Consider the following 27409-nt stretch of genomic DNA (forward strand, 5'->3'; position numbering starts at 1 on the left):
TGTTTTTCCTCCAAATTGTTCCATGTTTTTGATATCATCTTAAGTAGAACAGAGAAATTTGCGTTATATGTAAAGCACCTTATTATATGGCTGGTGTAGGAGACCTGTAGGAGGCAGTCCCTTAGAGAGACCCTACTAGTAGCAGATGTGAGCTATACAATTGCTGATACCCGATCATTCCCTTCCATTGCAGCTACACATTGCATTTACACCACCTGAAGCAATGGCATCTATCAAGACTTAGTACAGGTAAGTAATGTCCACACATTTGATTTGACATTACTGATTTTTATCCTATTTTTCAATTATCTGAACTCTCACGTTCTGGAAATTGCGTGATACTTGGAAACTGGGTTCGGGTGACGAACTATCATGAATTAATATAGAATTAAAGATGTAAAAATACTCTGCTCAAATTAGAATATTTGAGTGGTATTTAATTTTAGAAAAAGAATATTAAATACAAAATATGTTTCACTCCAAGGAAGAAACTACAGGTCATTCCGGTTTCCCAGATGTATTTTTTCATTGCACAGACAAGTCCATTTAAAATTACGATAAAAAGTGTGAGTCTATAACTCCAAAAACATCCCATCTTGCAGTGGATCGGATAATAGTAGCCCATATTGCCCAGCCATTGCGTTGGACCACAAACTTCCAGGGACATTCCGAACTAGACAGTGTCTCTTCACCGATACTGCAATTGCTTTTCTTCATATGGGTGCTTGATTTTTTCCAAACAGCGATTGAAACAACTCGGTCCTGTGAAAAAAGAAAAGAATAAATAAATAAATAAAGAAAAAGTAGGTTAAAAACAATTAAGTAAATCGCTAAACAATAAGTAAAGTTGGTTTTCAAGGACAGGCTTGCCACGCAAGATAACCCAACCTTGGCGCTCGCTCCTTCGGAGTGAAAATGATTTCATAATTAAAAATGCATCCGGCAATTGCCACTAATACATACAACTGTGTGGAAGTGCCTCACAACTCCAATCACTGGCGGCACAGAGATATGTAAATAGACGAGTGCGACGGCGTCCCGTCCCCTTAGGGAATGGGGCCAGCGAGAAGTTGCCCTTTTCCGGCAGCCTCTTCAAGAAAGAAAACAAGATTGAATATTGTAATAGGATGCCCGAGACGGCAGCGCATAAAGGGAAGCAATCAACCAGGCGGTGTGGGGTGCAATTTACTTTTCATACATTTTGCTGGGGCTTGGTGGTCCTTGAAAATATCGAAAATGACCCGTCACAATAGTCCTCAATTAAAAGCTCTACGACAAGGATTGCTATATTCCGGTTTTCAGAAAAGATCATGTATTTATAAGTCATATATTTGTTTTTACAATAAAAGGAAGTAAAAAAGATAAATTCCTAAATATTGTCAACACACCAACGTCACCTCTTTATTTCACGCAGGAGTCGAAACACAAGCAAAAGTTCAGGGTATGCACATTTTCCACGGAACAACAAAAACAGCTGGTTTCAAAGAATTTAAGGGCAAAAAAAAATCCAAATAAAGCAGAGATCTAAAGATTTTTTTTTTATTTTGTCTTTTTCAGTAGAGGAAAACGCATCTTTTGGAGAAGATTGACAATTTTGGTTGCCGACTGCACTGACTATGGCCAATTCAGAAAACCTCAGCAATTACAAACATATCCGCCAAAGAAGGGATGGTAATCCCTAAAAAAGCAATAAAGGTGAAGTACTAAAAGTGAGCACGAGAGGGCCCCTTGAGTCTCATGTCTCATCCAAGCAACCAATCACTAGAAAGATCTGAACTTGCATCATGGGTCCACACAGACACAATTTTATTTACTAGTAAGTCCCTGGTACAATACACTGAGTGTGCCCAGGGCCTGTAAATCAAATGATACCAGTGGGCTTGCAGCACTGGATGTGGCACCCACACAATTAGCCTTTCAAAGGTGTATCAGACCTGCCACTGCAGTGTCTGCGTGTAGTTTTCACTTCCATGTCGACCTCGCAAGTGCACCCACTTGCCAGGCCCAAACATTCCTTTTTCCTACATATAAGGCACACCTCAATAGGCCCAAGGTACCCCCTGGGAAGGGTGCAGTGACTGTGAAAGGTAGGACGGGTACTGGTGTGTGTGACGTATCCGGATAGTGAAATACTGTCAATTTCGTTTTCACTATTGAAAGTCTATCTGTCGCATAGGCTAAAATTGGAGTTGTTTGTAACATTTCACAAGCATAACTTTCCTTTGGGACAAGATAAGATAAATGGTGTTTAGACTTCCTGAACTCAGAATTTAAAGATACATATTTTAGTAAAGATTATTTTTATGTTGTGTGTTTGAAAATGGCACTTTTGGAAAAACAAAAATGTGCCGGTTTAACTAATGTGAGCATCAGGTAGCAGTTACAGTTACCCAGAAGAAGGGCTGTTTCAGCCCGAAATGCAATGGGTCTCAGTAAACACAGCTGCCTGGGATGGGCATATCATTAGCAGATGAAAGAAATTGAGAAACATGCAGCTTTTTATGTGAAGGAAGAATATGGAAAACAATGAGAAATTTATGAAAAAACATGGTTAAAATGGAGTAAATTAAGTCATGATGGAGTTCAGTGGATTTTGTCCTCATTGGCTGTGCGACTGGTGGTTGTTGTGGAATGTCGCTCCACAAGTTTTGAAGTTAGCAATTTGTGCCTGGGGCTGGGCACTACACCCGTCTGCAAGCAAATACTTTTGCCTTGGAGTAATGTGAAAAAATGGACTGTTGAACATTTAGGTGTGCATTCTGTCACTGTATATAATCACTTTTAGAAAATGGGAATTTTCTTGCTTAACCATCCTGCTTGCCTCTGCCGTTTGTGTATTCATCGACTGGGTTCAGAGTGACAGAAGCAGGGACACAAAGGGGTTCATTCACACTTGACAGACACAAGGGGATCGAGGTGTGACCTGCCTGTCCTGGGTGACTCATAGCAAAGCTGAATAGACCTGGCTGCATTTAGAGTAGTGGGAGTGTTAGACTTGGCATCTTTGGCGTAGTTTCCCCTGATTTTTTGCCTCTACCTCCTGTATTTTTGATGCTGTTCTGGATTTCGTTTTTGCTGGCTTAGATGCTTTGGGCACGACACCACTGCTGATCAGTGTCAAAGTGCGAGTGCTCCCTGTGTAAATTGTTGTTACAATTGGTTCTCCCTCATTGGCATATTTGATTCACTGGTAAGTCCCTTGTGAAGTGCACTGAAATGTGCCAGGCCCTGTAAATCAAATGCTACTAGTGGGCCTGAAGCACGGATTGTGCCACCCATATGAGTAGCTTTGAAAAAGTAACCCAGACCTGCCACTGCAGTGTCTAAGCCCAGTTGTAAACTGCCATGTCGACTTGGCAAGTGCACCCACTTGCAGAGACCCGAACATTCACTTTTCTTACATGTAAGGCACCCCTATGGTAGGCCCAAGGTATCCCCTTGGGCAGGGTTCAGTGTATGTGAAAGGTAGGAAATGTACTGGTGCTTGTGGCATGTCCTAATAGTGAAATTCTTCCTATTCGTTTTTCACTATTGAAAGGCTATCTTGCCAAATAGGATAAAAAGGAAAATTCTTTGTAACATGTCACAAGCATAACTTCCCATTGGGACAAGATAGAGAAATAAAGTTTAGGCTCACTGAACTCAAAATTTAATAACACATATTTTAGTAAATTTTAGAAAGTACAAATGACTAGAACCGCTGGTCAGATCCAACACTCTCTTAATCATTAGTAACAGTAGTAAAATCTTTCAACTTAAAATATGCTGCCAAATGTTGTTTCCCGAGTTTGGGTCACAGCAGCACTTGCACGAGATACGTATGTATCAGCTTTGCATGTTGGGAAGAATGAAGAATCTGGTCATTTGTGGATTACGGCGCTTTATTATATCTGCTGGTTCATAATTGTTGTAAGTTACCCCTGATGAAGGGCCTGGTAGAAGCCCAAAATGCATTGTACCTGAAATGACTCCTATTTTCTTGAAAATTATAGAAGTTCTTTTCAATTGGATGATTTACCAATTACTGCGTTGTCTTCTTTACATCATTTCAACAGACTATACGTTTATTCATTTCAACATTGCATGTTTTGGAAACAATATATGGCAGCATATTTTAAGTTGAACGTTTTTTACTACTGTTACTAACAATTAATGGAGTGTTATATTTGGTTTAGAAGCCCGGAGGGGGACACAGTAGTACACATGGTGTCTAGACCTGTGGTTCTAGCAATTTGTGATTTATATGTTTGAGGTTGGAGAGGAACCCCCTCACCGAGTGCACACTAAGAGTCCAAAGTTCGTATTCAATTGTTTAAGTTTGCCATGGTTACACTAGATTAAACACGAGTGCATCACAACCAATACTCGCCACTTTTAGAAAGTAGGCATTTTCTTGTTTAACCATTCTGTGTGCCTCTGCCTGTCTGTGTATTGACTGTCTGGTTTTGGAGTGACAGGGGCTGGGGATGTGCATTCACTGTAGACAGCCAGCGGGGGGGTTTGGTTGAGGTGTGCCTGGCCCATCCTGGATGACTCCGAGCTGAGCTGAACAGACCTTGGCATTATTTAGAGTAGTGGGAGGAGATTTCCTTGCTCCTGAATAAGGCCGGTCTCCCCTGCACAATGCTGTCTCCACCCCCTGTGGTCATACTGCACCAGTGAGGACAGAACAGAGTTGGACTGGGCTAACAGACCCTTGCAGAAAGAGAACAAAGACATTTTGGTGTATACGTATTACACCTGAAACCCCAGAACTTTATCTCATTTCCAGAATTCAAGAAGACCCTTTGCCAAGGAGAAGAGCTGGAGAAACTGGAGTAGTACTGCCCCTTTGCTGTGTGCTGTCTAGGGTTGGCCTACAGTAGCTGATTCTGCCAAGTAAAAGACCAGGACTTTGCTGTGTGCTGTGTCCCCTGCTTGAGGAAGATCTCCAAGGGCCTGTGTGTGCTGGCCTCCTGTTCTGAAGTCTCAGGGACACAAAGACTTCATCCCTAGCTCCCCTGAACTTCCTTGCTGGGAGTTCTGACCTCTGGAGGTTGTTCCTGCTGTTGGGAGCTGGAAAAGCAACGCAACTATAAGAAAATCGACACATCGCTCTTCTTGCAGCTGTTTTTCCGACGCAGCAGTGCGGTCCGAGAAGGATCTCCATGCATCCCTGTGCTGCAAGAACTGACACTGAATTGCGGCTGAAGAAACCAATGCTGCGCCGCCCGCTGCCATCGCATCGATTGCAGACATATCCTGAATTTCCACACATTGTACATGCGCGGCAAGTTTTCCCAACGTATCTCCCGCAGACCAGAATCGTCTTGGAGTCAACGCAACACTTCCCCCTATAGACCGGGTACAATGCATCACTATCCTGCATGCAGCAGAACTGTCGCATCACCTCCCCAGGGCCCCAGGAACTGACGCATCTTTGTTTTTCAGCGCTTTCCATCTCTGTAGCTGTTTGGCCTTGTGAATTTTATCGTAACTACAGGATCTTTGAGAGAAATCACGCCTCCATAGTTTTCCATGGACCCAGTTGCTTGAAACCTTTTTCAAGTCATATTCTTATTACATGTATGTTGGATTTTTGTTGTTTTGGTCTTGCTGAGTTTAGACAAACATACTTTATTTTTCTAAACTGGTGTGGTGTCCATTTGTGGTGTTATCACTGTGTTACTGTTAGTTTTGAGTACAAATACTTTACACATTGCCTTTGGGATAAGTCTGCCAAACTAACCAGAGGGTAAGCAGGGGTTATTTAAACCGTGTATCCCCCTTACCCTGACTACAAGCAAGGGTCCCTAATTTGACAAAGATACCTACGTCTGCAAACTATAGACCCACATTTCTAACAGGGAAGAGTTGTCTCTTGCACCTGAATGGACTGTGCCTGCCTTCCACAAAGCTGTCTCCCACTCCTGGAGTAAACCTGGTCTGAGCCACAAGGAACGTGTTTATGTATGCCACTGGAACTTTGTGCCAACTTCAAAGAGAATGTGGTAAAAGAAATATTGGGGGCGTAAGCCCAGAATATTAGAACTCTTTTGGATCAAAAAACCTGCCAAGAAGAAGAGCCGGAGAAGCTGTGAGGACAGACTACCACTCTGCTGTTGCGCCTGCAGTGGCTGCTTCTATCTTGGGCAGTGAGAGGACTGGACTTTCTGCATCTGCTTTCCCCGAGTTTCTCAAAGGGCTTGAAGTTGAGCTTGTCCATTGTTTAAGAAGTCTCAGAAACAGCAAAGTCTTCAAGTTCATCTGCTACCAGCACTCGAAACTGTGTGTTTTGTGCTGCAACAGAAGAAAAAGCAACCTTTGCACTGCAACCCTCGACTCACCGATGACGCCGTTCGACGCTGCCACAAGCCCCTGCTTGCTTTGTGACCTGTGGGCGCCACACTCTGCACTGCCTCACTTCACACTGCAGCCCTAGTTTCCCAGACAACAACGCAACGCAATCACCTACAACGCTGCCTACAACGGGACCTGTGGAAACCGCTCGTGGAGAACACGGAGCACCGTACTGCTTCGCACTGTAGCTCTGGTCTCACCGACACCGCCGCTCTACTCTGACATCGATGCAGCTGCCTGCACTGCTTATAAGTTACACAATGCACCGCCCAGTCCCAGACTGCAGCCATGGCCCGCCAACAATGGCTCCAGTTCGTCATGCGACGACAGCGCTTCAACAACGACGACAACACTGCATGCACTGTGACGTGCTAGCACCGTAACGTGCACCGCTCCACTTTGCACGGCAGCCCTGGTCTCACCAACGTCACTGGACGCCGTCACAGAGCCGCTGTCTGCACCACAACCTGAAAGGCATCACATACCACACAGCTGAACTTTGTACCGCAGCTCCAACACTGGTTCCGACTTCAACCGCACGGAGTTTGACCTGCAACGCGTGTGACTTCAAGGGCCCAACGACTCCTGCACCGTCCTCCGGAGCGACAGCGGCTCTTTTGAGATCACTGCGAGGTCGCTGATGCCCTGCATTTCTAAAGGTACTGTTCTACGGATCTTCCCGACACGACAGCTGGCTTGCAATCAGCTAGAACTGTTGATTTGTTGGTTCACGACGTCATGATAGGCCCGGACCGAGATATCAACTTCAAGTACGTTTTCAAAGTCTATTTTTGCTTTATTAAATAACTGAATGTTGGATTTTTATCCTTTTGGTCCGGATTTACACAGATAAATATTGCCTATTGTTCTTAAACTGGTGTAGTGTCCTTTTGTAGTGTTCCACTGTATTACTGTTGGTTATGTGCTAATGCTTTACACAGTACCTCTGAGATAAGCCTGACTGCGTGTGCTAAGCTACCAAGTGGGGAGCAGGGGTTGTTTTCGAAGTGTAACCCCCTTATCCTAAGCCGGAAGAAGGGTCCCTACACGGACAGGGTAACAACCTGCCAACTAGTAAACATCCCCTTTTCTAACAGGGACACATCTCACACACTTAAAAGAGGCACCTTACATAAACTATTTAGTCTTGTGTAAACCATCAGAAGAGCTGGAAAGAGTATTATTCCCCAGGCTCCACACCTTATGGCACTGCACTCATGATGAAAAAATGTACTTATAGATTTAAAGGAAGCCTGTTCCATTTATTAATGATGCGGCTGCTCATGTTGCCATAACACGACAAGTCGGTGCTGGATGCTGGAGGGGCTGTGTTTAATCCTTACATGACAGATATGTTTTCCAACTTGGAAACAGAGGTTTATGCTATGTGAAGCCCTGCAAGAATTATTTTTAACAGGCCCTACAAAACGTTTCACAGCGTCACACAATTAATGCAGAACATATACATTTTGTCCCAAAAATGCACTAATGGTAAAAATAAAAGTTTATATTTCAACTTTATTTATAAAATATTTTTTCAAATACAATTTAGAGCAAGACAGGTGTCTGGTAAAATTGTGTAGGGAAATTTTCCTATTTCTCAAAGGAGACTGGCAACTTAAAGATCAGGTGTTTAACACGTTGATCTTTTTCGCACAAATTGTAAAAAATATATATTTTTTTTAAAGTGTGCCTCAAAATACAATACTCGCTTTTATTATCTAAGGGACCACTGCTTTGACTAGATATGACATACTCCAATTGGACTAATGGGTGAACAATTATAATATTGTGGTTCATCCTAAATCATGTAAAAACAGGTTATTTATTCACATTATTTTCCAAGAGTACAGAATCACCATATACATCATTTGTAATAAATACACATAAATTAATCCACAGTTCACGGAAAATTGTAATGTGATTTAACATCATCATCAGTGACTTGTGTGATCATAGGCCAAGCCACAAAATGTACAGATGGTAAAACCATGTGCTACTTAAAATGTGTGATGGTGGAGTGTGTGTGATCGGTGAACAAGTCAGAGGGAACACAAAAAATACCTAACTAAATAAAGTCTTTTGGCTGTCAATTAGACAAAATTAATAGACATTTCTTCAATGTTATTCTTCTGTCAGGGCTCCAAAATTTATTAAAAATAGTTCGAAAATATCTGACAGGCCACAGAGGTGCTCATTTAGCTAGGGTCTTCATCAGGACACACATTTATGAAGCACCCCCTTACAAAAAAGGACAGGGATTGTATGGTAGATCAAGGGCCATATGTATCAAAGTTCCGGTTTGCGATTTCTAAATAGCGATTTTTAAGGAATCGCTATTTAGAAATCGCAAAACGGGATGTATGTAGATAATCAAAATTTTTTTGCGATTCCTTAATATTCTTTATTTGCGAATTTGCAAATTGCGAATTTGCAAATAAGGAATAATTTCCCATTCATTCCTATGAGCCAGGAGGCCCATAGGAATGATTGCGAAATGCATTTCATTTTGCGATTCGCAATTTCCTAATCGCAAAATGAGATTGATTTCAAGGGTGCAGGGGTGTCTCAAGGACACCCTGCTGCACCCCTGAAATCAGCATGTGTGTGCATATGGCGCACATACATACCCTATGGGCATGTATGTGCGTCACATGCCACATTCAAAAATGCCAATTTGTGCATTTTTTTTTTTGAAAACCTTTATTCAAAAAAGAAGGAGATACATGCGCAGGCCCACAACCATCATGGCCGGCCGCAAAGACAATCAATGAAAACAGGAGAAACTGAAGCCAAACAGTAAACAGGATATATCAAATTATACCAAATGTGGTTGTGGGGCTCGCAAACAGGATGTGAGGTTTTCATTTTAAATTTTAGAGAAAGAGTAGGGGCTGCAACAACAAGGACATCACACCTCACAGGATAGGAGCACAAAGGAGACGATTGGGAATTACCCCAATTACAGTCGGAGATAGGCTATAACTAAAGCGACTATGAAATCCGGGCAGCCACGGCGATAATACTGGACAATAAAACACATTTCAATAATCCACATTTCTAAAAATCACCCCAGAAAGCCTACCCCCCAAGAACAGAAAAACAGAGGCTTGTCAAGAAGCCGAAAAAGAAAAAAGAAAGGTGCAAGACCAAGAGACAGCCAACCATACAAAAGGGGAAAGAACCCTCCCAAAGCCGGAAAAGAGCGATAGGGACCATAGAATAAAACAAACTAAAATAACAAACCCCCCCCGCACCCTCCACCCTTGTAATGGCTATGGCCTAACCCACTAACAGCGTGCCTGTCGCCCCGGAACTGCCCCACAGAAGGGAAAGTATATGAAGAAGTGGAGGAGGAGAAAAACAAACAAGCCCCCGGACACCTGATACCCCCCGCCGGCGGTGCCCCCCCCCCATGGTACAATCATCATCAATAAAGCAAAAACAGTCAGCATTATCACGGGGAGGACAGTCACCAGGAAAAACCACCCCCCTCCCACCCTGGGCCCGGTGAGGTATTCGGTGCAGTCCCGGCAAAAATAAACGGAGCAACCCCAGGGAAATAGAAGCAACCCTGCAAGCCTCACGAGGAGATCTATCGCCAAAGTCATAGCAGTTGCAAACCAAGGGAGCGTCTCAGATGGTCCAAAGCAGTGGCGAGGAGCAAGAAAACCTCAAAGTCAAAGTCAGCCCTGGCCAGTGCGAATCCGTTCCGGAGCACATCCCGACCAAGCCACATCCGACCAGAGGCAGTCAAAGCGTCCATGGCGGACCAAGGCAGTGAAGGTGGAACAAAGTCCGTTCTCAAAATGGCGGCATCCGTTATGTAGACGGGCCGGAACAAAGGAAAATGGCGATCCTCTTCGACGGGACCCTGAGACTCGGTAATGAAGAACGAGACATCCAGCGACGACACACCATCGGATAGGAGACTTAGAGGGAAGACCATGTACTGTAGCAGAGGAAGGAAAGGTGAGGCAGACTCTCAAAGGAGCAAAGTCAGGCTGCCGCTCGAGCCCCTGCAGATGGCGGGTCAAATCGCTCGTCTGGACCGCAGACTCCTGTGCAGGCGCTGCAGCGTCCGTGGCCGGTCGCGAGCAGGCATCATCCAGTTTCGTCGCCAGGGAGACACATGCGCCGGTGAGTTGCGAGCGGAGCGCACCAATCGCCGCCATTACGGATCTCAATGAATGTGCGCCATCCATCCCCTCCATCCCGGGGTCCAGAGGACGGAGGGGGACACAATCTCCATCCCACAACGCCGGGCTCCGGGCACACATTCGGCGATCGCAACTACAAGGGCGCCCCGCACTGGCACACTCAGAACAGACACCGGCCGTGGGTGCAGCCCGTCAGCCCCCGGACCGGGAAACGAGGGTCAGGCACACAACCCACAGCCGCGGTGCAGGAGGATCGCAGCACTTCACAGTGTCTCTTCTCCGGCACCATCCATCAGCGAGGACAAGAGTCAAGAGCGGAAAGAAGTATCCAGACCTGGAAGACCGGCCACAATCGCGGTCTCACAGCCGATGTTGATCAGGGCCCTCTCGGGTGTTTCAAAAATCGAGGTCCCGGCGGCAGCCCGGGAGTAGGCCAGAAACGGGACACAACAAAATTTTGTCGCTGAATAAGGTAGGAAATCCGGGAAAGCACCGTTGGCATCAGGCAACCTTCATACATCCAGTCACAGGGCGTGGGTAGAGGATAAACGACAGGATAGACGAGCCGCTGGCGGAGGTCAGCGGAGCCGGGAGCTTATGCGGCCATCTTGGTTCGCGGCGTAGTTCCTCCTCCAATTTGTGCATTTTTAAAAGAAATCGCAAATTACCACCAATTGAAAGTTGGTGGTAAATTGCGATTTCTTAAACTAAATTTGCTATAGAAAAATGCTTCATACATAGCATTTAAGGAATCGCAAAATTGTGATTCTTTAAATGCCATAGCAAAATAAGGAATCGCAAATTTTTGCGATTCCTTATGATGCGATTGTTTGATACAGATCAAAAAATGCAAAAAAGCCATTTCGATTCGCAAAGGCCGGAATTCGGCAAATTCTGGCCTTTGCAAATCGAAAAAGGCTTGATACATATGGCCCTAAGTCTTTAGTGATCTACCTTATCGAGACCTTTATAAAAACTGATGCATCAATCACCAACCTAGATGTGCCAGAATCAGCGAGTAGCCCCGTGAGCATTTGACTCACTCTTTTACCAGGTTGAAAGAGTATTTCTTGATCGCTAAACTGCAAGGTGACTTGCCAATCAGGAATGGAACCAAATTATACTCCCTTCCACGTGCACAGCACCTTTCGATAGACAATTCTACTCAAAGTGTACTCTCCAGAGTAAAGGCCAGTCTAGCTCCAGGGCTTCATGACTTTATGACTAGAAAACACGCACAGAAATCCCTTCAGAAGTATGAGCCACAAAGATGAATCACCTTGTTTTAAACATTAGAGTTCCAGATATGAAGCCTTGGAATGACTCTTAAAACTAACAGAAATAGGTTTTCTCTTCAACATCTCCCCAAATCTTTCCCTCCACGCCCAGAATAGGAACCCTACAAATCAAATTGGCTGCTTCCAGAACAAGGAAACATAAAATCAAAGTTTTCTGTCTATGACCTATTTTCATCCTTTGCTTTGTATTGGAAGTATTTCACTCTAAAATTATTAGGCTGGGAGCATGTAATCTTCGAAAAATGAATTGACTCCCACAATTGCGGACATAGTTTTAGACTTCTCCAAACAAGTTCACTAAATATACGATTGACAGTGAAAGGGGCCTGAGCTTTAGTGAAAGGCGAACTGGCGAGCCTCATTTTGAAAGGGAAGCAGGGATTTCCTCACATGCCAATGCAGTGTGTGAATGCATCCACTTGTGGAGGGATAGCTGGAGGGCTTGGGGTACCACTGTACCCCCTTTCAAAGGGGCTTCACCGCCGTTGCATTTGCAATAAGGTGGTGGCAAAAAGGATTGTTCCTTCATTTGCGTGGAGTCATGAGCTTTTATGAACAAGCTGGCACCACATGTGTGCCGGACCGGCCCATATTACAGAAGGGTTCATGCAAATGTCTGCGACCCCTTCTGTAATACCACAGAGCCCCGGGGAGCAAAGAGTGGATACAAACGCCATTTATGGCCCTAGGGCTCTATGAACAATATGGCCTCAGAAGCCCATGAATTTCTTTCATACATGGTTGTGTTTAGAAATGTCAATATGTTCTGTAGCTACTGAAGTACAGAGTTAAGTCTACCCAAAATTTCAGTGGATTCTGAAGTGACAGATGAGCAGGAACAAGTCACAGTGAAAATGCCCTGCTCTAAAGCACCATGTTGGTAGACAAGGGTATACAATGCACAGCAAAGTGATAACTAATTAGAACACAGAGACAACTGCTTAAGTGGCGGCCATCGGGGGCACGTCACAGCATGCAAAACCATTTTATTAGGAACCGACTGCCCTCTTCAGAACAAATATTGGCGAAGCCAATAGGCCCTTTTTATTGTACCAACAAATGCAAGCATATGCAAATGTTGTTATCATGCACTGCATGCACAGATTTTGTTTATCACACACTGTAACCTGAATGGACGCCAAACGCGGGTCGTAACAACCGAGACAATCATAAAAAGTGTATAGAACATACAGCTATCAATTGGGTACATCATTTGGCAAAAGGGACGATTAATACTGGCGGATTGACAAGATTTTAACTGAGTGGAAAGATTAACGCTGGCTCGTTTGGCAGAATCTCTTTACAATGATGTGGAAATGGAATACAATAGGTCTAGAATCCAGTGGGGTGTCTTGTTGAGCTAGAAGAGGGCTTACAAGAGTATAAATATATCTATCTATCTATATCTATATATATCTATATATATATATATATATCTATATCTATATCTATATATATAAAAAAATTAAGAAGGTCACCATTACTCTAGGAAAGCTACAGTAGGGCTCTTATACAAAATGGTATCGATTAAGTGGTGCTTTATTACTATATCTGAAGGAGAGGAACAAATCGAGCCTTGAAAAAGGTGGTCCAAACTGGGCTAATACCACCGAAACACGTCGACGCTTGGAACAGACTAAATTGGGAGGACATATAGGCATGGTTGAAAGAAATTAGGATATACATGCTAATTGGGATCTGGATAACCGATCGGTCAACGAACAAGAAATAAATACGGATTGTCGTAGATGCCTTTGTTTTCTCTCTCTCTTTTCTTCTCTATATCTTCGTCTTTTATCCTGTGAGGGTTTTATTATGTTATAGCGAATTTGAAATGATGTCCTAATTGCTTTAAAATATTAATTGGTGTTTCCATGCTATGATGCAGCTGAATATAGAGTTTATTAATTGTGGTGTGTCTCTATTGTATGGAATCTGTTTTTAAACTATTGCACTGATTTTATGTTTATTTATGAACAGTAAAAATGATTTTGTAAATATAGGTTATTGTTATGGTACTGTGAATATAATCAGGGTTGAGGTTTAGGAGTAACTGGATTTAAGATTGAATGTGGAGATACGTAAGTTTGGTATGTGATTTACCCAAAGAGAAACATTTTTTAGACTTTTTAGTTTATCAAATTTAAGACTGTTCTACTAGCTTTGCCAAGGCTGAGGGGAAAAGTAGCAGAAATATTGCCTTATGTTCATGTTATGTTATTTAAATTTATAGGGCGCACAACTACCCTGAGGAGTTTCCCGGCGCCAGCCTGGTAAGTACGGGGAAAACAAAAGGAAATTACAAATGAAACCGCTATGTTTTCAAACTTCTGCTGAATCTCCCATAAGCGGTTTCCTCCCGTAGAGAAATAGGGAGAGAGTTCCATAGGGAAGGTCCTAGGTAAGAGAAGGACCGACCACGCATATGAGTGAGTTAGATTCTGGGGATTGTGAATTTAGACTGTGCAGCAGAACGTAGAGGACGTGGAGGTATATAAAGTTGAGCTAAAGAATGCAAATATTGCGGAGCCAATCCAATTTTGATCCTGAACATGTAGCTCAAGGCTTTGAATTTGATTTGATTCTCCACCTTTAGCCAATGAAGATCACGGAGAAAGTCAGAGACTGACACAGTCTTCAGAACATGACATAGCAGCTTGGCAGCCGCATTTTGTACCACCTGAAATCTTTGTATCATAGCTTTGTTGGAGCCCAAATAAAGAACATTAGCGTGGTCCAGCCTAAACATAACTAAGGCATGTACTACTGTTCTCTGAGCAGAGAGGGGTTTCATCCACAGAACTTTAACCACTTTAGAATAGTGAAACAAGTTGAAGCCACCTTAGTGACTTGATGTCTCATAGACAAATGGCCGTCGATGATGAAGCGCAGGTTACAAACCTGATGTACAGGCCGAGGTAAGGCACCATTTCCAAGGGCCAGTATTGGGGTCCCCAGAGATCTTGTTGGTTCCTTAGGATCATGACTTCAGTATTGTCTCCATTTAGAGTATGTTATTTTGCATTCAAGACGCAATTTTGCTCAGTCCAGACAGAAGAGCAGATTATTCAGATTCCTTAGGTGAAGAGAGGGAAAAGATTATCTGTGTGTCATCAGCATAGGAAAATAGGGACAACCCAGCCTCTTCCGCAACATCTTCCAGAGGTCAAACAGACAAACAACAAATCATAATGCTTAAAGGAGAAAAAAACTGGATGTGACATACAGCATAGCTGAATTTAGAATAATACCTTGTGCATTCTAATGGAAGCAGTTCCTGGAAGGCGGAATGAAGCATCGCAGGCTGACAGAATGAGGTGAGTTAATAATCCTCTGAGGAGCCAAGCTGAAGCCCACCTATGCAGATTTTGAAGAATTGCTAAACAATATATATTCTGGCATGTGCACTGTCAACTCAGGGGGTTAATAAAGAGTAAGAAGCAATATGAAGGGTTTAGGGAAGGCCACCGTTAAGGGGTAGGAACTGTAAGGGGTAATTAGGGTGTTTAGGGATAGGTATCATTTAGGGGTAGTGATGGGTAGCATTAAGGAGTAGAAGGGGTTTTTAGGGTCCAGTGAAGGGTAACATTAAGGGGTAGGAAGGTGTTTTTAGGGTTCAGGGTAGTAGCTGTAAGAGATAGTAAGACATTTTTAGGGTTCAGTGATATGTAACATTAAGGGATAGTGTGGGGTTTCGGGTATCAGGGAAGTGTAGCTTTAAGATTTAGTGAGGGTTTTTTAGGGTTTATAGATGGGTAGCCTTAAAGGCTAATAGGGTTTTTGGAGTCCAAGGAAGGGTAGTGTTAAAGAGTAATTAAGAGTTTTTTGGGTTCAATCAATCAATCAATCAATCAATCAGAGTACTTGTAAAGCGCGCTACTTACCCGTGAGGGTCTCAAGGCGCTGAGGCGAGGGGGTGCCACGTTCAGGGATGGGTAGCTTTAAGGGGGGAGGGTAAGGGTTTTTTGGTGGTTCAGGGATAGTTAACGTTAAGAGACAGTAAGGGTTTTTAGGGTTCAGGGAAGATTAATAAGGTTTTTTTAGGGTTCAGTGATGGGTAGCACCAAGGGATAGTAAGGCTTTTATGGTTCAGGGAAGAGAAGTACTAAAATATAGCAAGGGGGTTTTAGGATTTATGGAAGGTTAGTGTTAAAGGGAAGCAAGGGTTTCTAGGGTTCAGGGATGAGTAGCGTTAAGGCCTAGTAATGTTTTTGGGTTTAGTAAAAAGCATTAATGGGAAGTAATGATTTCTTAGGGTTCATGGATGGGTAGCGCCAAGGGGTATTAGGCTTTTTATAATTCAGGGAAGTGTAATGTTAAATGGCAGCAAGAGGTTTTTAGGCTTAGGTAAGGGCACTATTAAGGTTGAGGTTCTGTGACGATTTGAACCCGTGCTTTCAACATTGTCGTAAATACATAATTTTGGTATCAGTGAACCGCAAATGGTCCATTTAGCATATCCTGGTGTTTTCGCTGTGCTACGAACAAGAGTACTCCTGTTACAAACACATTTCTGATCTACCCATGGCATCCATCTTAGATCATGGCAGCCATTTTGTGTTTCTTGCCCTCACATAGACAATGGACACACAATGACCTCTGATTACTTCATTTCGATTAAGGACACGTAGGCTCAGCCGGAGATTCACCTCTCTAGTGCCACGTGCACCTTAGAACAGAACACGCCGTGGCTGCATGACTCGACAAAGGCTGCCTCCTCTGCCTGAGGCCAGTCCTGCTATACTGGTTCTCGTGTTCGTTGGCCTGATCATGATTAGGCGGCCGAAGCTGGTAGCCTTGCCCATTTACAACCCACAAACATCTCTTATCCTGCTTTTCTATCTTCCGCACCTGGCTCTGCTCCTTTCCTTCTCGGCCTTTATTAGGGGGAGGTAACGAAATTTACGATGAGGCGGTCCGGCTCTTGAATGAAATGTTGACATGGGATTGTGATGGAATAGTGGGAACCCCTCTTCGTAATGTTTGACATCAGATATTATCGACGATTCCTGTGCAAAGCCAAATATTTATTGTTTAGGACACAAAGGTTTGGGAATGTACTAACATGTGAAGAATTTGCCTGAAGGCCAATATTTAGTATATAAGGAGCAACCTTTCTTGTACAAATCGAACAGGCTCCTAGACACTGCCCGTGTGTAGTTTCTGTGACTTCTGTGTCCCTGCAGTAATAAACCTTTGGTCTTTGACGCCACCATCGAGAAGCCCGTGTTTCTGTTTATTTGTGCACCGAGACAGGTAGAACTCCGGGGTCTTCGGGTGTTATCCCTGACACCTCTGGACGGAACCAAAAAGTCCAGAACTCCAATTGGCGCCCAACGTAGGGCGACATCATTCGGTACCGGTCCAAAAGCCTGAAGAGTTCGAGAAGCTTCGTGTGAAGATTCCTGAGGGAGGCGCCCCACTTCATCGATCCCGGCATATCGCAAAAGTGGCCCGACGTTCTCTTCCACGAGGGTTCCCGTTCAGGACGGCTGCAGTGGTCCGTTGCCTTGACCGTCGCCCTGTCTTGGACCCGAGGTGCAGTCCTTAGTACGGCGAGACGAGACGGGTTTCTCCTTGGTGACGTCTTCAGTGCCTCAGTTAAGTATTTAGTGGTTGCTAGTTGGTTACTTTGTAAGGGTTGTTAAAATCCTTTAAGTTCTTGGTTTGGTTTGGTTTTGTAACATTATCGCTGGTTGTTCTGGTTACGATAATCTATTGGTTTAGTTTGGGTATCGATACATTGGTTCGTTTTTGGTAGGCCTAAGTTCTTGGTTCGAGTGCACATTTTTGTTTGTGTTTTGTTCGTTCTGTGTTCCGGATTGCAAAATGGTAAGTCGGAAAAATTGTATGTTGTCGTGTTTTGGTTGCAACAGTGATTCCCGGTTGGAGGACTCATGTCTGGTTCCTCCGATTGGAACTCCTCTATATGATCTTTATTGTAAACATGGTGTGGGTCCTATATCTTATAATGAGGTGTGGGTCCGATATACGGAAAAAGACGGTGTCCTTAGTTGGCCACTGCATGGTAGTTTTGAACCTGAAGTCCTTCACAATTTAGAAGTGAAATTGTTTAAGAAGAAAGCCCGGCCGGCAATGTTTGATTCTCTCCGTTACTGGCGAAAAGAATCTAAACAGAGAGAAATTAAAAGGTTAAAGAAAGAACAGAAAGAACAAGAGTTGACTTTAGAACAGGCTGCTAAGCAGCTGCAAGTCAACGAGTCTGAGAAGGCAATAGAGGTGGCTACTAGAGAGCGTAATTTAGCGATTGACAAGTGCTATCCTGCTTTGCCATCGAGTACAGCTAAGATAGTAGAGGACCCCGAAAGCGATCCTCTGTTGTCTTACTTGTTACAGTCACCCCCACCGTATGCACAGGGTGCTACGGTTCCTCCTTTACCGAATGTTCAAATGCCGGTTGCTGGACAACCTGGTATTCCTGCTCCTGCTCCCCTGAATCAAGCTCCTGTACCTCCTGTGGTCAATGTGAATGTTCCTTCGGCACCCCCTCTTCCTGGGGTGCCGGCTTCTTTGCCTATACCTGTATCGTTTATACCTACTGTTTCACAAGCTACCTTACCTGATACTCCTACTGTTCCTATTCTATCTGTTCCAACTGCTACTGTGTTTTCTACATCTGCTAGTATTATGACTCCGCTTTCTGTTCGTCGAAGAATTACTGATTCTGTCTCTAATATTCTGTCTCCCTTCTATAAAACTTTAATTAAGACTCCTGCCTCTGAGTCTGTACAGAGACGTAGTCAGCTTCCAAGTACTGAGGAACGGGGAATCTTAGATTCCACGGCTCTCAGATGGATTTCGAAGAGTAGGAGATATAGTACGAGAGATGTATTAGATACTTTTATGCAGTGGAATGAACCAACGCAACGATATGTCGTCGACGAGATGTGCTCTCTTTTACGGGAGGAATTAGAAGAAGATGACTCTGAATCGAATTTAGAAGACCTAATTAATGTTCAGAAAGAGTTTGCTGCAGGTACGATAGTTGGTCAAAATATAAATGAAGCGATGGAACTGATCTTAAGCTATAGGAATGATCCATCTCTTCGTTCACCGAGAGATTTAGAAAGACACAGTACGAAGCAGAATCGCCAATATCCAATGAGGGAGGTTCCACCAATTTGGCGCGAAGCTGTGCAAGCTAATGCGAACCTTGGTATTGCGGCCGCTCCGGCACAATTCCAGAGGGTGTGGATACACATTCCATGGAAGCGAGCCGAAGTGTTAGCAGTGAAACAGGCCTTGCCAGATCCGCGTAAGAATCCTGCCGGATACTATAAGGAATTAGCACAGACAGTTGAGGCATGTGAATCTAGCGGACATTGACATGTTATTTGGGAATGTAGTTCCGCAACCAATTTGGGCTAAAATACGTAAGGAGAATCATCCAGTTGCCCTAGGTGGTGATTGGGCAGCTATCATAGCAGCGGATGGTCAGCAAATAGGTGGTTCCAAACCCGAACCTCTAATTGCTAATCTTCCAGGTAGGATAATTGACTTAATGAAGACTCTGATGCCAGCATTGCGCGTTAACTGGGACAAGTTGTCCGCATGCAGGCAGAAGAAAGACGAAAGTGTCTCCGACTTTTTCACGAGGTTCGAAGAGACTTTTGTAGATCACAGTGGTCAGGATATGAGTACAGAAGGAGGACAGAGATTGTTTGTTGATAAATTTGTACACAATCTGCTACCAGAGCTCTGCAATAAATTGAAAGATTCCGAGAGTGCGTGGGCTGTCTCCACAACTGCGCAAATACTTGCAACTGCACAGTATTATGAAAATAGGGATAAAGAGGAGAAAGAGAAATCAGATAAGAAAACGAAAGATTTAAAGACTAAAGTTCTTTTGCAACAGGCATATCCGCCTCGCATGAATCAAACCAATACACAGCAAGGGTCATATCAAAGGACAGACTATAGTTCACCGAGGCCTCAATATCAGTGGAACCAGTGTGTCTATTGTAAGAAAGAGGGTCATTATAAGAATGACTGTCCGATCTTAGCGCAAAATAATGCTGCCGCAGCTCAAAGAGGTCGTGGTGGTTCTATGCAAAATTCTAGAGGTCGAGGATGAGGTGCTATGCCTCGGCAAACGAATGATCGCCCTTCTAATCACTTTGATCAATGAAATGGACAGTCTGCCCAGCAAAATAGATCTCAACAGTATCATGTTGAGGATTATTGTGAAGTAGATGAAGGATTTCAACAAACTGAATACTAGGACAGCCACGGACAGAGAGAGGGAGTAGTATCAGTTCCAGTGGATCAGAGTGGGCCTTATGTCGCAGTAGCAACATCAGGTGTAGTCGAACCGTTTTTGTTGGATACTGGTGCAGCAAAAAGTTCAATCATTCATGCGAAACTCCCTGGCGCACCTTTGTCTGGCTTAACAAATGTTTCTGTAGGTTTTTCAGGCGCCCCTGTTTACAACCCCGTATCTGGTCCTTTGCCTATTTCTGTTGGACCGTGTCAATTGAAAGCACCCCTGATTTTGACGACAGTTTGTAATGAAAATCTGCTTGGTTTAGACTTGTTAAAACGCCTATATGCGACATTGTACTGTTCTCCGTCAGGAGTACAGCTTACGTTGGGTAAAAGAATCACCTCTCCGATGTACTTGTCAATGGATGCACTCCCGCCAGAGCTGCGTTCACTCCCTGATACTCTTTGGGCGACTGGTCCTAACGATGTAGGCCTTTTGGAAATACCACCATATGTAGTCACTTTGAAAGCAAATGTCAAATTTCCACGAATTCCACAATATAAGATTTCTAGTGAAGGTGAACGTGCACTTTTATTGATTGTACAAGATTTGATTAAGAAAGGTGTAGTTGAAGAAACTAGAGGAAATGTCTGTAACAGTCCTGTATTACCAATTTTGAAACGTACTGATCCTTCAAAGCCTCCAGTTTATAGGTTTGTTATCGATCTCAGAGAGGTTAATAAGATTGTGGTTCCGCAGTTTCCTGTGGTTCCAGACATTACTGCATTGTTAACGTTGATTCCTGCTACAGCCACATGGTTTTCAGTTATCGACTTGAAGAATGCCTTTTTCAGCATTCCGATAGCCGAAGAAAGCAGAGATATTTTCGGCTTCTCTATAGGAGGTCGAAGCTTCAGGTTTAAACGTGCTCCACAAGGCTATTGTGAGAGTCCGTCCATTTACAGTCAGGCATTAAAAAGTCAGTTAGATTCCTTTGTACTTCCTCCTGGTTCTGCCCTAGTGCAATATGTAGATGATCTTCTGGTGGCTGCCGATGACAAGGAAACTTGCAAAGCAGCTACAATTTCGTTATTGCATCATTTGTCTAATTTGAATCATAAGGTGTCACCTTCGAAAATGCAATACTGCTGCCAAGAAGTGACCTACCTAGGTCATCTCTTGTCAAAGGAGGGAAGGAAGTTGACCCCAGAGAGAATAAAAGCAATTACGCAGATGACTGTTCCCCGCATACAGAGAGAAGTACGTGCCTTTTTAGGTATTACCTCGTACTGTAGGCAGTGGATCCCAAATTTTTCTCTTTTGGCAAAACCATTGGTAGCGTTGACTGGGAAAGGTGTTCCGAGTCCGGTGCCATGGTCTGCTGAATGTCAGGAGAGTTTTTCTGAGTTACGAAATGCACTATGTTCAGCTCCTGTATTGGGTACACCCGATTACAGTAAGCCATTCACGCTCTATGTTCACGAGAGAGAAGGTTGCGCGTTGAGTGTCCTGACACAGAGATTTGGTGATAAACAACGCCCTTGTGCGTATTTTTCATCAACATTAGACCCGGTAGCTAGAGCATTACCTAGTTGTTTGAGAGCTACAGCAGCAGCTGCAGCGTCCATTCGTCAATCTGCTGGTTTGGTGATGAACAACATGCTAGTGGTCATGGTTCCTCATGCTGTGGATACACTCATGAACCGAACCAAGACGCAACACCTTACCAGTGCTAGATTATCAGGATATGAGCTGACATTGTTAGCGAGTCATATTCAAATCAAAAGATGCAATGTATTGAATCCAGCAACATTGTTGCCGACTAATCAAGAGTCGAGTGATTCCGAACCCCATGATTGCTGTTTCAGAACCGAGGAGGAGACAAAAGGACAAATTGATTTAAAGGACACTCCATTGTCAGATCCAGATGGCACGTTGTATGTTGATGGGTCATGTTTTAAATTGGAGAATGGTGATGTGACTGCTGCTTACGCAGTAACGACTTTGAGTACGATTGTGGAGACTGCAAGAGTGAGTCAGAATTCTGCCCAAGCTGCAGAATTAATCGCTCTAACGAGAGCGTGTGTTTTAGCAAAGGGAAAGAGAGTGAATGTGTTCACAGATAGTCAGTACGCATTCGGCGTGGCCCATAGTTTTGGCCGTTTGTGGAAAGAAAGAGGTTTCATTACGTCCCATGGGACTAAGATTCAACATGGTCAGCTAGTTAACGACTTGTTGGAATCTCTAACCTTGCCAACTGAAGTTGCGATTGTGAAATGCAGTGCTCATAAAGCAATCACGGATGATGTTGGTCGTGGGAATGCTTTTGCTGATGAAACCGCTAAACAGACAGCTAGAAATATGATGAGTAGAATGTATGTTGCAACGTCTGCGAGATGGATTTCCGAGTCTGGAATGTGCGAGGATACAGTGGAAAGTGTGAAAGAGATTCAGAAAGAAGCGACTGAGGAGGAAAAGCTTGCATGGAAAGAGAGTTCGGGTAAATTGGACTCGAGTGGATGTTGGATTGATTTGTCGGAACAACAATGTTGGATGTTGCCTGATGCGTACGTGCTTGCAGTGGTTACGATGGCACATGGAGTAGCACACATTAGTTCTAAAGGGATTTGTAAGATGTTGGCTCCAGTTTGGAAGAATGATGGGATTAGTAAGTGTGCAGAGAGAGTGGTGAAAAATTGTATGGTATGCCTGATGCATAATCCTGGCAAGGGAGTCCCAACGCCTACTGGTCACTTCGCTCCTCCTTCTTGCCCCTTTGAAGTGATTCAGTTAGATTTCATTCACATGGATCGTTGCAATAACCTAAAATACGTCCTGGTGGTAGTTTGTGCTTTCTCCAGATGGATCGAAGCATATCCACTAAAGGACAACACTGCCCTATCAACTGCCAAAATCCTTCTCAAAGAATACTTCCCTAGGTATGGAATGCCACGGATTGTATGGTCAGATAACGGAAGTGAGTTTGTAGGGAAAGTTATGCAGAGTGTGTGTGCCGGTTTAGGGATCAAGCAGAAATTTCACAGTGCAAACCATCCCCAGTCTGCTGGTTTAGTTGAGGGCTACAATGGCACCCTCAAGCTGAAACTCGCTAAAATACAGGCATCCACGGGTTTGTCCTGGCCAGACGCACTACCCTTGGCTTTGTTATCAACGAGAGCGACTGTACATTCTAGAGTAGGGCTTAGTCCTTATGAAATAGTCTTTGGTCGTCCTGCAAATATTTGGGGAGTGCCAAGGCCAAAAGAATTCTGTTCTCTGGAATATCCAATGTTGATTGATTACCTTTACGACTTGACTGCTAAATTGAGTCTTATTCACCAACAGGTTTTCGATGCATTGCCAAAGCCACCGGAGAGTCCAGGTCATCAGCTGAAACCAGGGGACCACGTTGTGGTGCGCAACTTTACAAGGACGAAAAATCTTCAACCCAGATTTGTCGGCCCCTACCAAGTGCTGCTGGCGACGAGAACTGCTATTCGTGTGGCTGGTCGCAAGAACTGGATCCACACGACGCACGTCAAACGTGTGCCCCTGCCGCTTCCTTATGATAACTGGGTGAAGAAGGGAATTGGTGCCTCTGAGTTTGAACGAACGCCCAGGTTTATCCCTTTCAGCGATGCCGAATTGATAACTGACACATCGAACTCTGGCTCTCCTCCTGAAACTACTTCTTTGACTCCTGAACACTTGCCCTCTGCATCAGAAGAAACTTTGCCATCTGCGAACTTGAACATTGCAACCTCTGCTGATAAAACACTGTTTTCAGATCAAACAGCTCCTGCAAAACTGAGATACAATTTACGGTCTCGTAATATGGACAAATAAAGCAGGAAACTGCCTATTGTAATATTTGAATTTTGACACTTTTGCCTTCAGCCAGGAAGTTTGCTGTTGTTTTTATTGTTTTAAATTGCCTTGCCGTCTGGGTAGCCGTAGGGTCGTGGCTGTGTGCCTAGTTGAATCTGCGGGGGTCAGACACAAGGTCGATCTTTCTGTTAGTTCTGGGAACTCCCAGGGCTGATAGAGGCATTTTCATCTACGTACACATCATCAGTGGTCGCGAGCGGATTGTAGAAGATGGAGCTTCCTGCGCTGCAACGAGAAAATGTGATTTATGTTCGCAGAAATAGACTTTACAGAATTCTTCACAGCAAATGCTTTCTGATGCAATGTGCTATTACATTTTTAATTGTTTTGATAACGCTGGTGGGTGGAATCGTCTTTGGTGTGAATTTGATTTTTATGCCAGTAACTACAGTACCTCCCCTTGATCCTGCTACTTCTACTGTTTCTTCTATGCACTCTTTTCACTCGTTTCCTGAACATGAGCAAGCTCGACGCTCAGAATTCATTAATAACACTTTTGTACAGCTCTTGCACCAACACCAACTGGTAGTTAACACTACAGACTGCTGGGTGTGTGGCTTGATACCCCACACTATGGATAAAGGCATTCCCTATCTAGTTTTGCCTTTTAGCTATAATGGATCATTTCAGGCCCTTCAGACCATTTTTGCTTATGCCCTTGAAACCTATCCTCCGCGTCCACCACGCTCCACTAAATATAACTCTGCCAACAAAGCTTTAGTCCAGGGAATTATTGACATGATCAAGGACGTCAATAATACTCCATCTTACCCTAGAGATGAATTACGAGTATATTTGAGTTGGAACTCTTCAGAGTATCGCCTTAGTTTGGGAGAAAGCAAGCGTAAAAGCTCAACTCCAATCTGGGTCGTGCCTCACCGAGGTCAGGTCTGTTTGCAAGGAAATGGGAGAAATCCGAGAGCTCAGCTAGGGAGGAGTGAGTGCGTTGAGACCTATGTGTTTCCGTCTAACTCTTCCCCTGCCTTCCTTACTGCTAGGGGTACCTACTTCATCTGTCAAGACAGAGCGTATACATGGCTGCATGCTGACTTTTCAGGTTCATGTTATATTGCTCGATTGTTGCCTCCAACATACACTGCTTCATCTGATTATCACAAGACCAGAGTAGCAAGAGGTGTTTTCAGCAAGGAAGATACCGCTGGTCAGGAAGCTGGAGACTTCTTCAAAGGTTTCCTTCCGTTCTGGGGGCCTATGGCCAATAGTAAAAACATACGTCAGCTAACACGGGTAGTTGAATCTACTATTACCGAAACTGCTGGTGCCCTTAGCAACTTGACAGCTGAGCTTCAGGCGGATCGACTCATGACGTTGCAGAACCGTATGGTTCTAGACGTGATACTTGCAGATCGAGGTGGGGTATGCAGAATGATCCAATCGAGCTGCTGTGTTTTTATTCCCAATAATGCTCCAACTGTCTATGAGGCGATCTCTAAGCTACACAAGATTTCCGACTCTATACACGTAGACAAGGGAAACTGGTCCTTCATGGAGTGGTTTTGGACTCTGATATCAGCGTGGGGATGGAAGGTTCTGATGGTCATTGGTGTCATCTTAGTATTCCTGTTCTCGTGTTGCCTGATAATCCAGTGTGGTCCCGCTCTGTGTAGTCTCTGTGCTGCAACCTGTTTTAGAAAACCACCTGCGTTTGGAGAAAAGGCGTGAGAAAGGATGATGATACAACAGCATGTCACTGACCTGATGAGCATAGAACTAGATTCTGACATAGACTGAGTAATTGCCTATGTAAGGGCAAAAGGAGGGTCTGAGGTTCCGTGACGATTTGAACCCGTGCTTTCAACATTGTCGTAAATACATAATTTTGGTATCAGTGAACCGCAAATGGTCCATTTAGCATATCCTGGTGTTTTCGCTGTGCTACGAACAAGAGTACTCCTGTTACAAACACATTTCTGATCTACCCATGGCATCCATCTTAGATCATGGCAGCCATTTTGTGTTTCTTGCCCTCACATAGACAATGGACACGCAATGACCTCTGATTACTTCATTTCGATTAAGGACACGTAGGCTCAGCCGGAGATTCACCTCTCTAGTGACACGTGCACCTTAGAACAGAACACGCCGTGGCTGCATGACTCGACAAAGGCTGCCTCCTCTGCCTGAGGCCAGTCCTGCTATACTGGTTCTCGTGTTCGTTGGCCTGATCATGATTAGGCGGCCGAAGCTGGTAGCCTTGCCCATTTACAACCCACAAACATCTCTTATCCTGCTTTTCTATCTTCCGCACCTGGCTCTGCTCCTTTCCTTCTGGGCCTTTATTAGGGGGAGGTAACGAAATTTACGATGAGGCGGTCCGGCTCTTGAATGAAATGTTGACATGGGATTGTGATGGAATAGTGGGAACCCCTCTTCGTAATGTTTGACATCAGATATTATCGACGATTCCTGTGCAAAGCCAAATATTTATTGTTTAGGACACAAAGGTTTGGGAATGTACTAACATGTGAAGAATTTGCCTGAAGGCCAATATTTAGTATATAAGGAGCAACCTTTCTTGTACAAATCGAACAGGCTCCTAGACACTGCCCGTGTGTAGTTTCTGTGACTTCTGTGTCCCTGCAGTAATAAACCTTTGGTCTTTGACGCCACCATCGAGAAGCCCGTGTTTCTGTTTATTTGTGCACCGAGACAGGTAGAACTCCGGGGTCTTCGGGTGTTATCCCTGACACCTCTGGACGGAACCAAAAAGTCCAGAACTCCAAGGTGTAGTATGGGTTTTTTAGGGTTTTGTGAAAGGTAACTTTAAGGAATAGCAAGACGTTTTTAGAACTCAGTAATAAGTAGCATTAAGGGGCAAGGTTTCCTGGCTCAAGGAAGGGTAGTGTAAGGAGATTTGAGGGTTCATGGAAAGATAATATTAAGTTATAATAAGGATTTTTCAGTTTCAGGAAAGGGTAGTTAGTGTTAAGCAGTACTAAGGGTTTTAGGGTTTATGGAAGGGCAGTTTTAATGGGTAGTTAGGAAATTGAAATTGAAATTGAAAAATAATTTGTATTGCGCAGAACAATAACCCGCAGGTATCAAGGCGCCTAGCAAAAGGTCAGAAAAGACCAGGAAAAAAGAAGTACTCCAGAAAAAAGAAACATTAAGACCTTAGACATATGCTTGCTTGAAGAGAAGGGTTTTTAAGGCAGTGCGAAAGTTCTGTAGGGACGGGAGAGATCTCAGATCCAAAGGAAGTTCGTTCCACCACTTAGGAGCAAGGGTGGAGAAGGCTCTGCCGCCCCACTTGGCTCTTCGTACACGGGGGCTGCTAAAAGCAGTTTCCCAGAGGAACGCAGGTTTCTTCGGGGGACATAGTGGGAGATGATGGATCCTATTCCAGTGTCGCTCTTTTTGGCAATGGCTCTGAAGGTCATACACAGGACCTTAAACCGGATACGCTGTTCTACCGGCAGCCAGTGCAGTGTTTTCCTGGCTGCAGTGGCTGAAGAGCGTCTGGGAGTGTCCAGGACAAA

General features: G+C 44.1%; 1 protein-coding gene across 1 annotated transcript in view; it reads right to left on the reverse strand.

Moving 5' to 3' along the window:
* Positions 1–416: 416 nt before the first annotated feature.
* AATF (apoptosis antagonizing transcription factor) overlaps positions 417–27409 on the reverse strand; it is a 400768-nt gene continuing 373775 nt past the window's right edge. Inside the window, exon 12 of the mRNA XM_086954897.1 lies at positions 417–762. Within this exon, the coding sequence (XP_086811023.1) occupies positions 714–762 (49 nt within the window). The 3' untranslated portion in view covers positions 417–713. The remainder of the gene's footprint in view (positions 763–27409) is intronic.

Source organism: Lissotriton vulgaris, chromosome 2_1, assembly GCF_964263255.1.
Source record: "Lissotriton vulgaris chromosome 2_1, aLisVul1.2, whole genome shotgun sequence".
NCBI lineage: Eukaryota > Metazoa > Chordata > Amphibia > Caudata > Salamandridae > Lissotriton > Lissotriton vulgaris.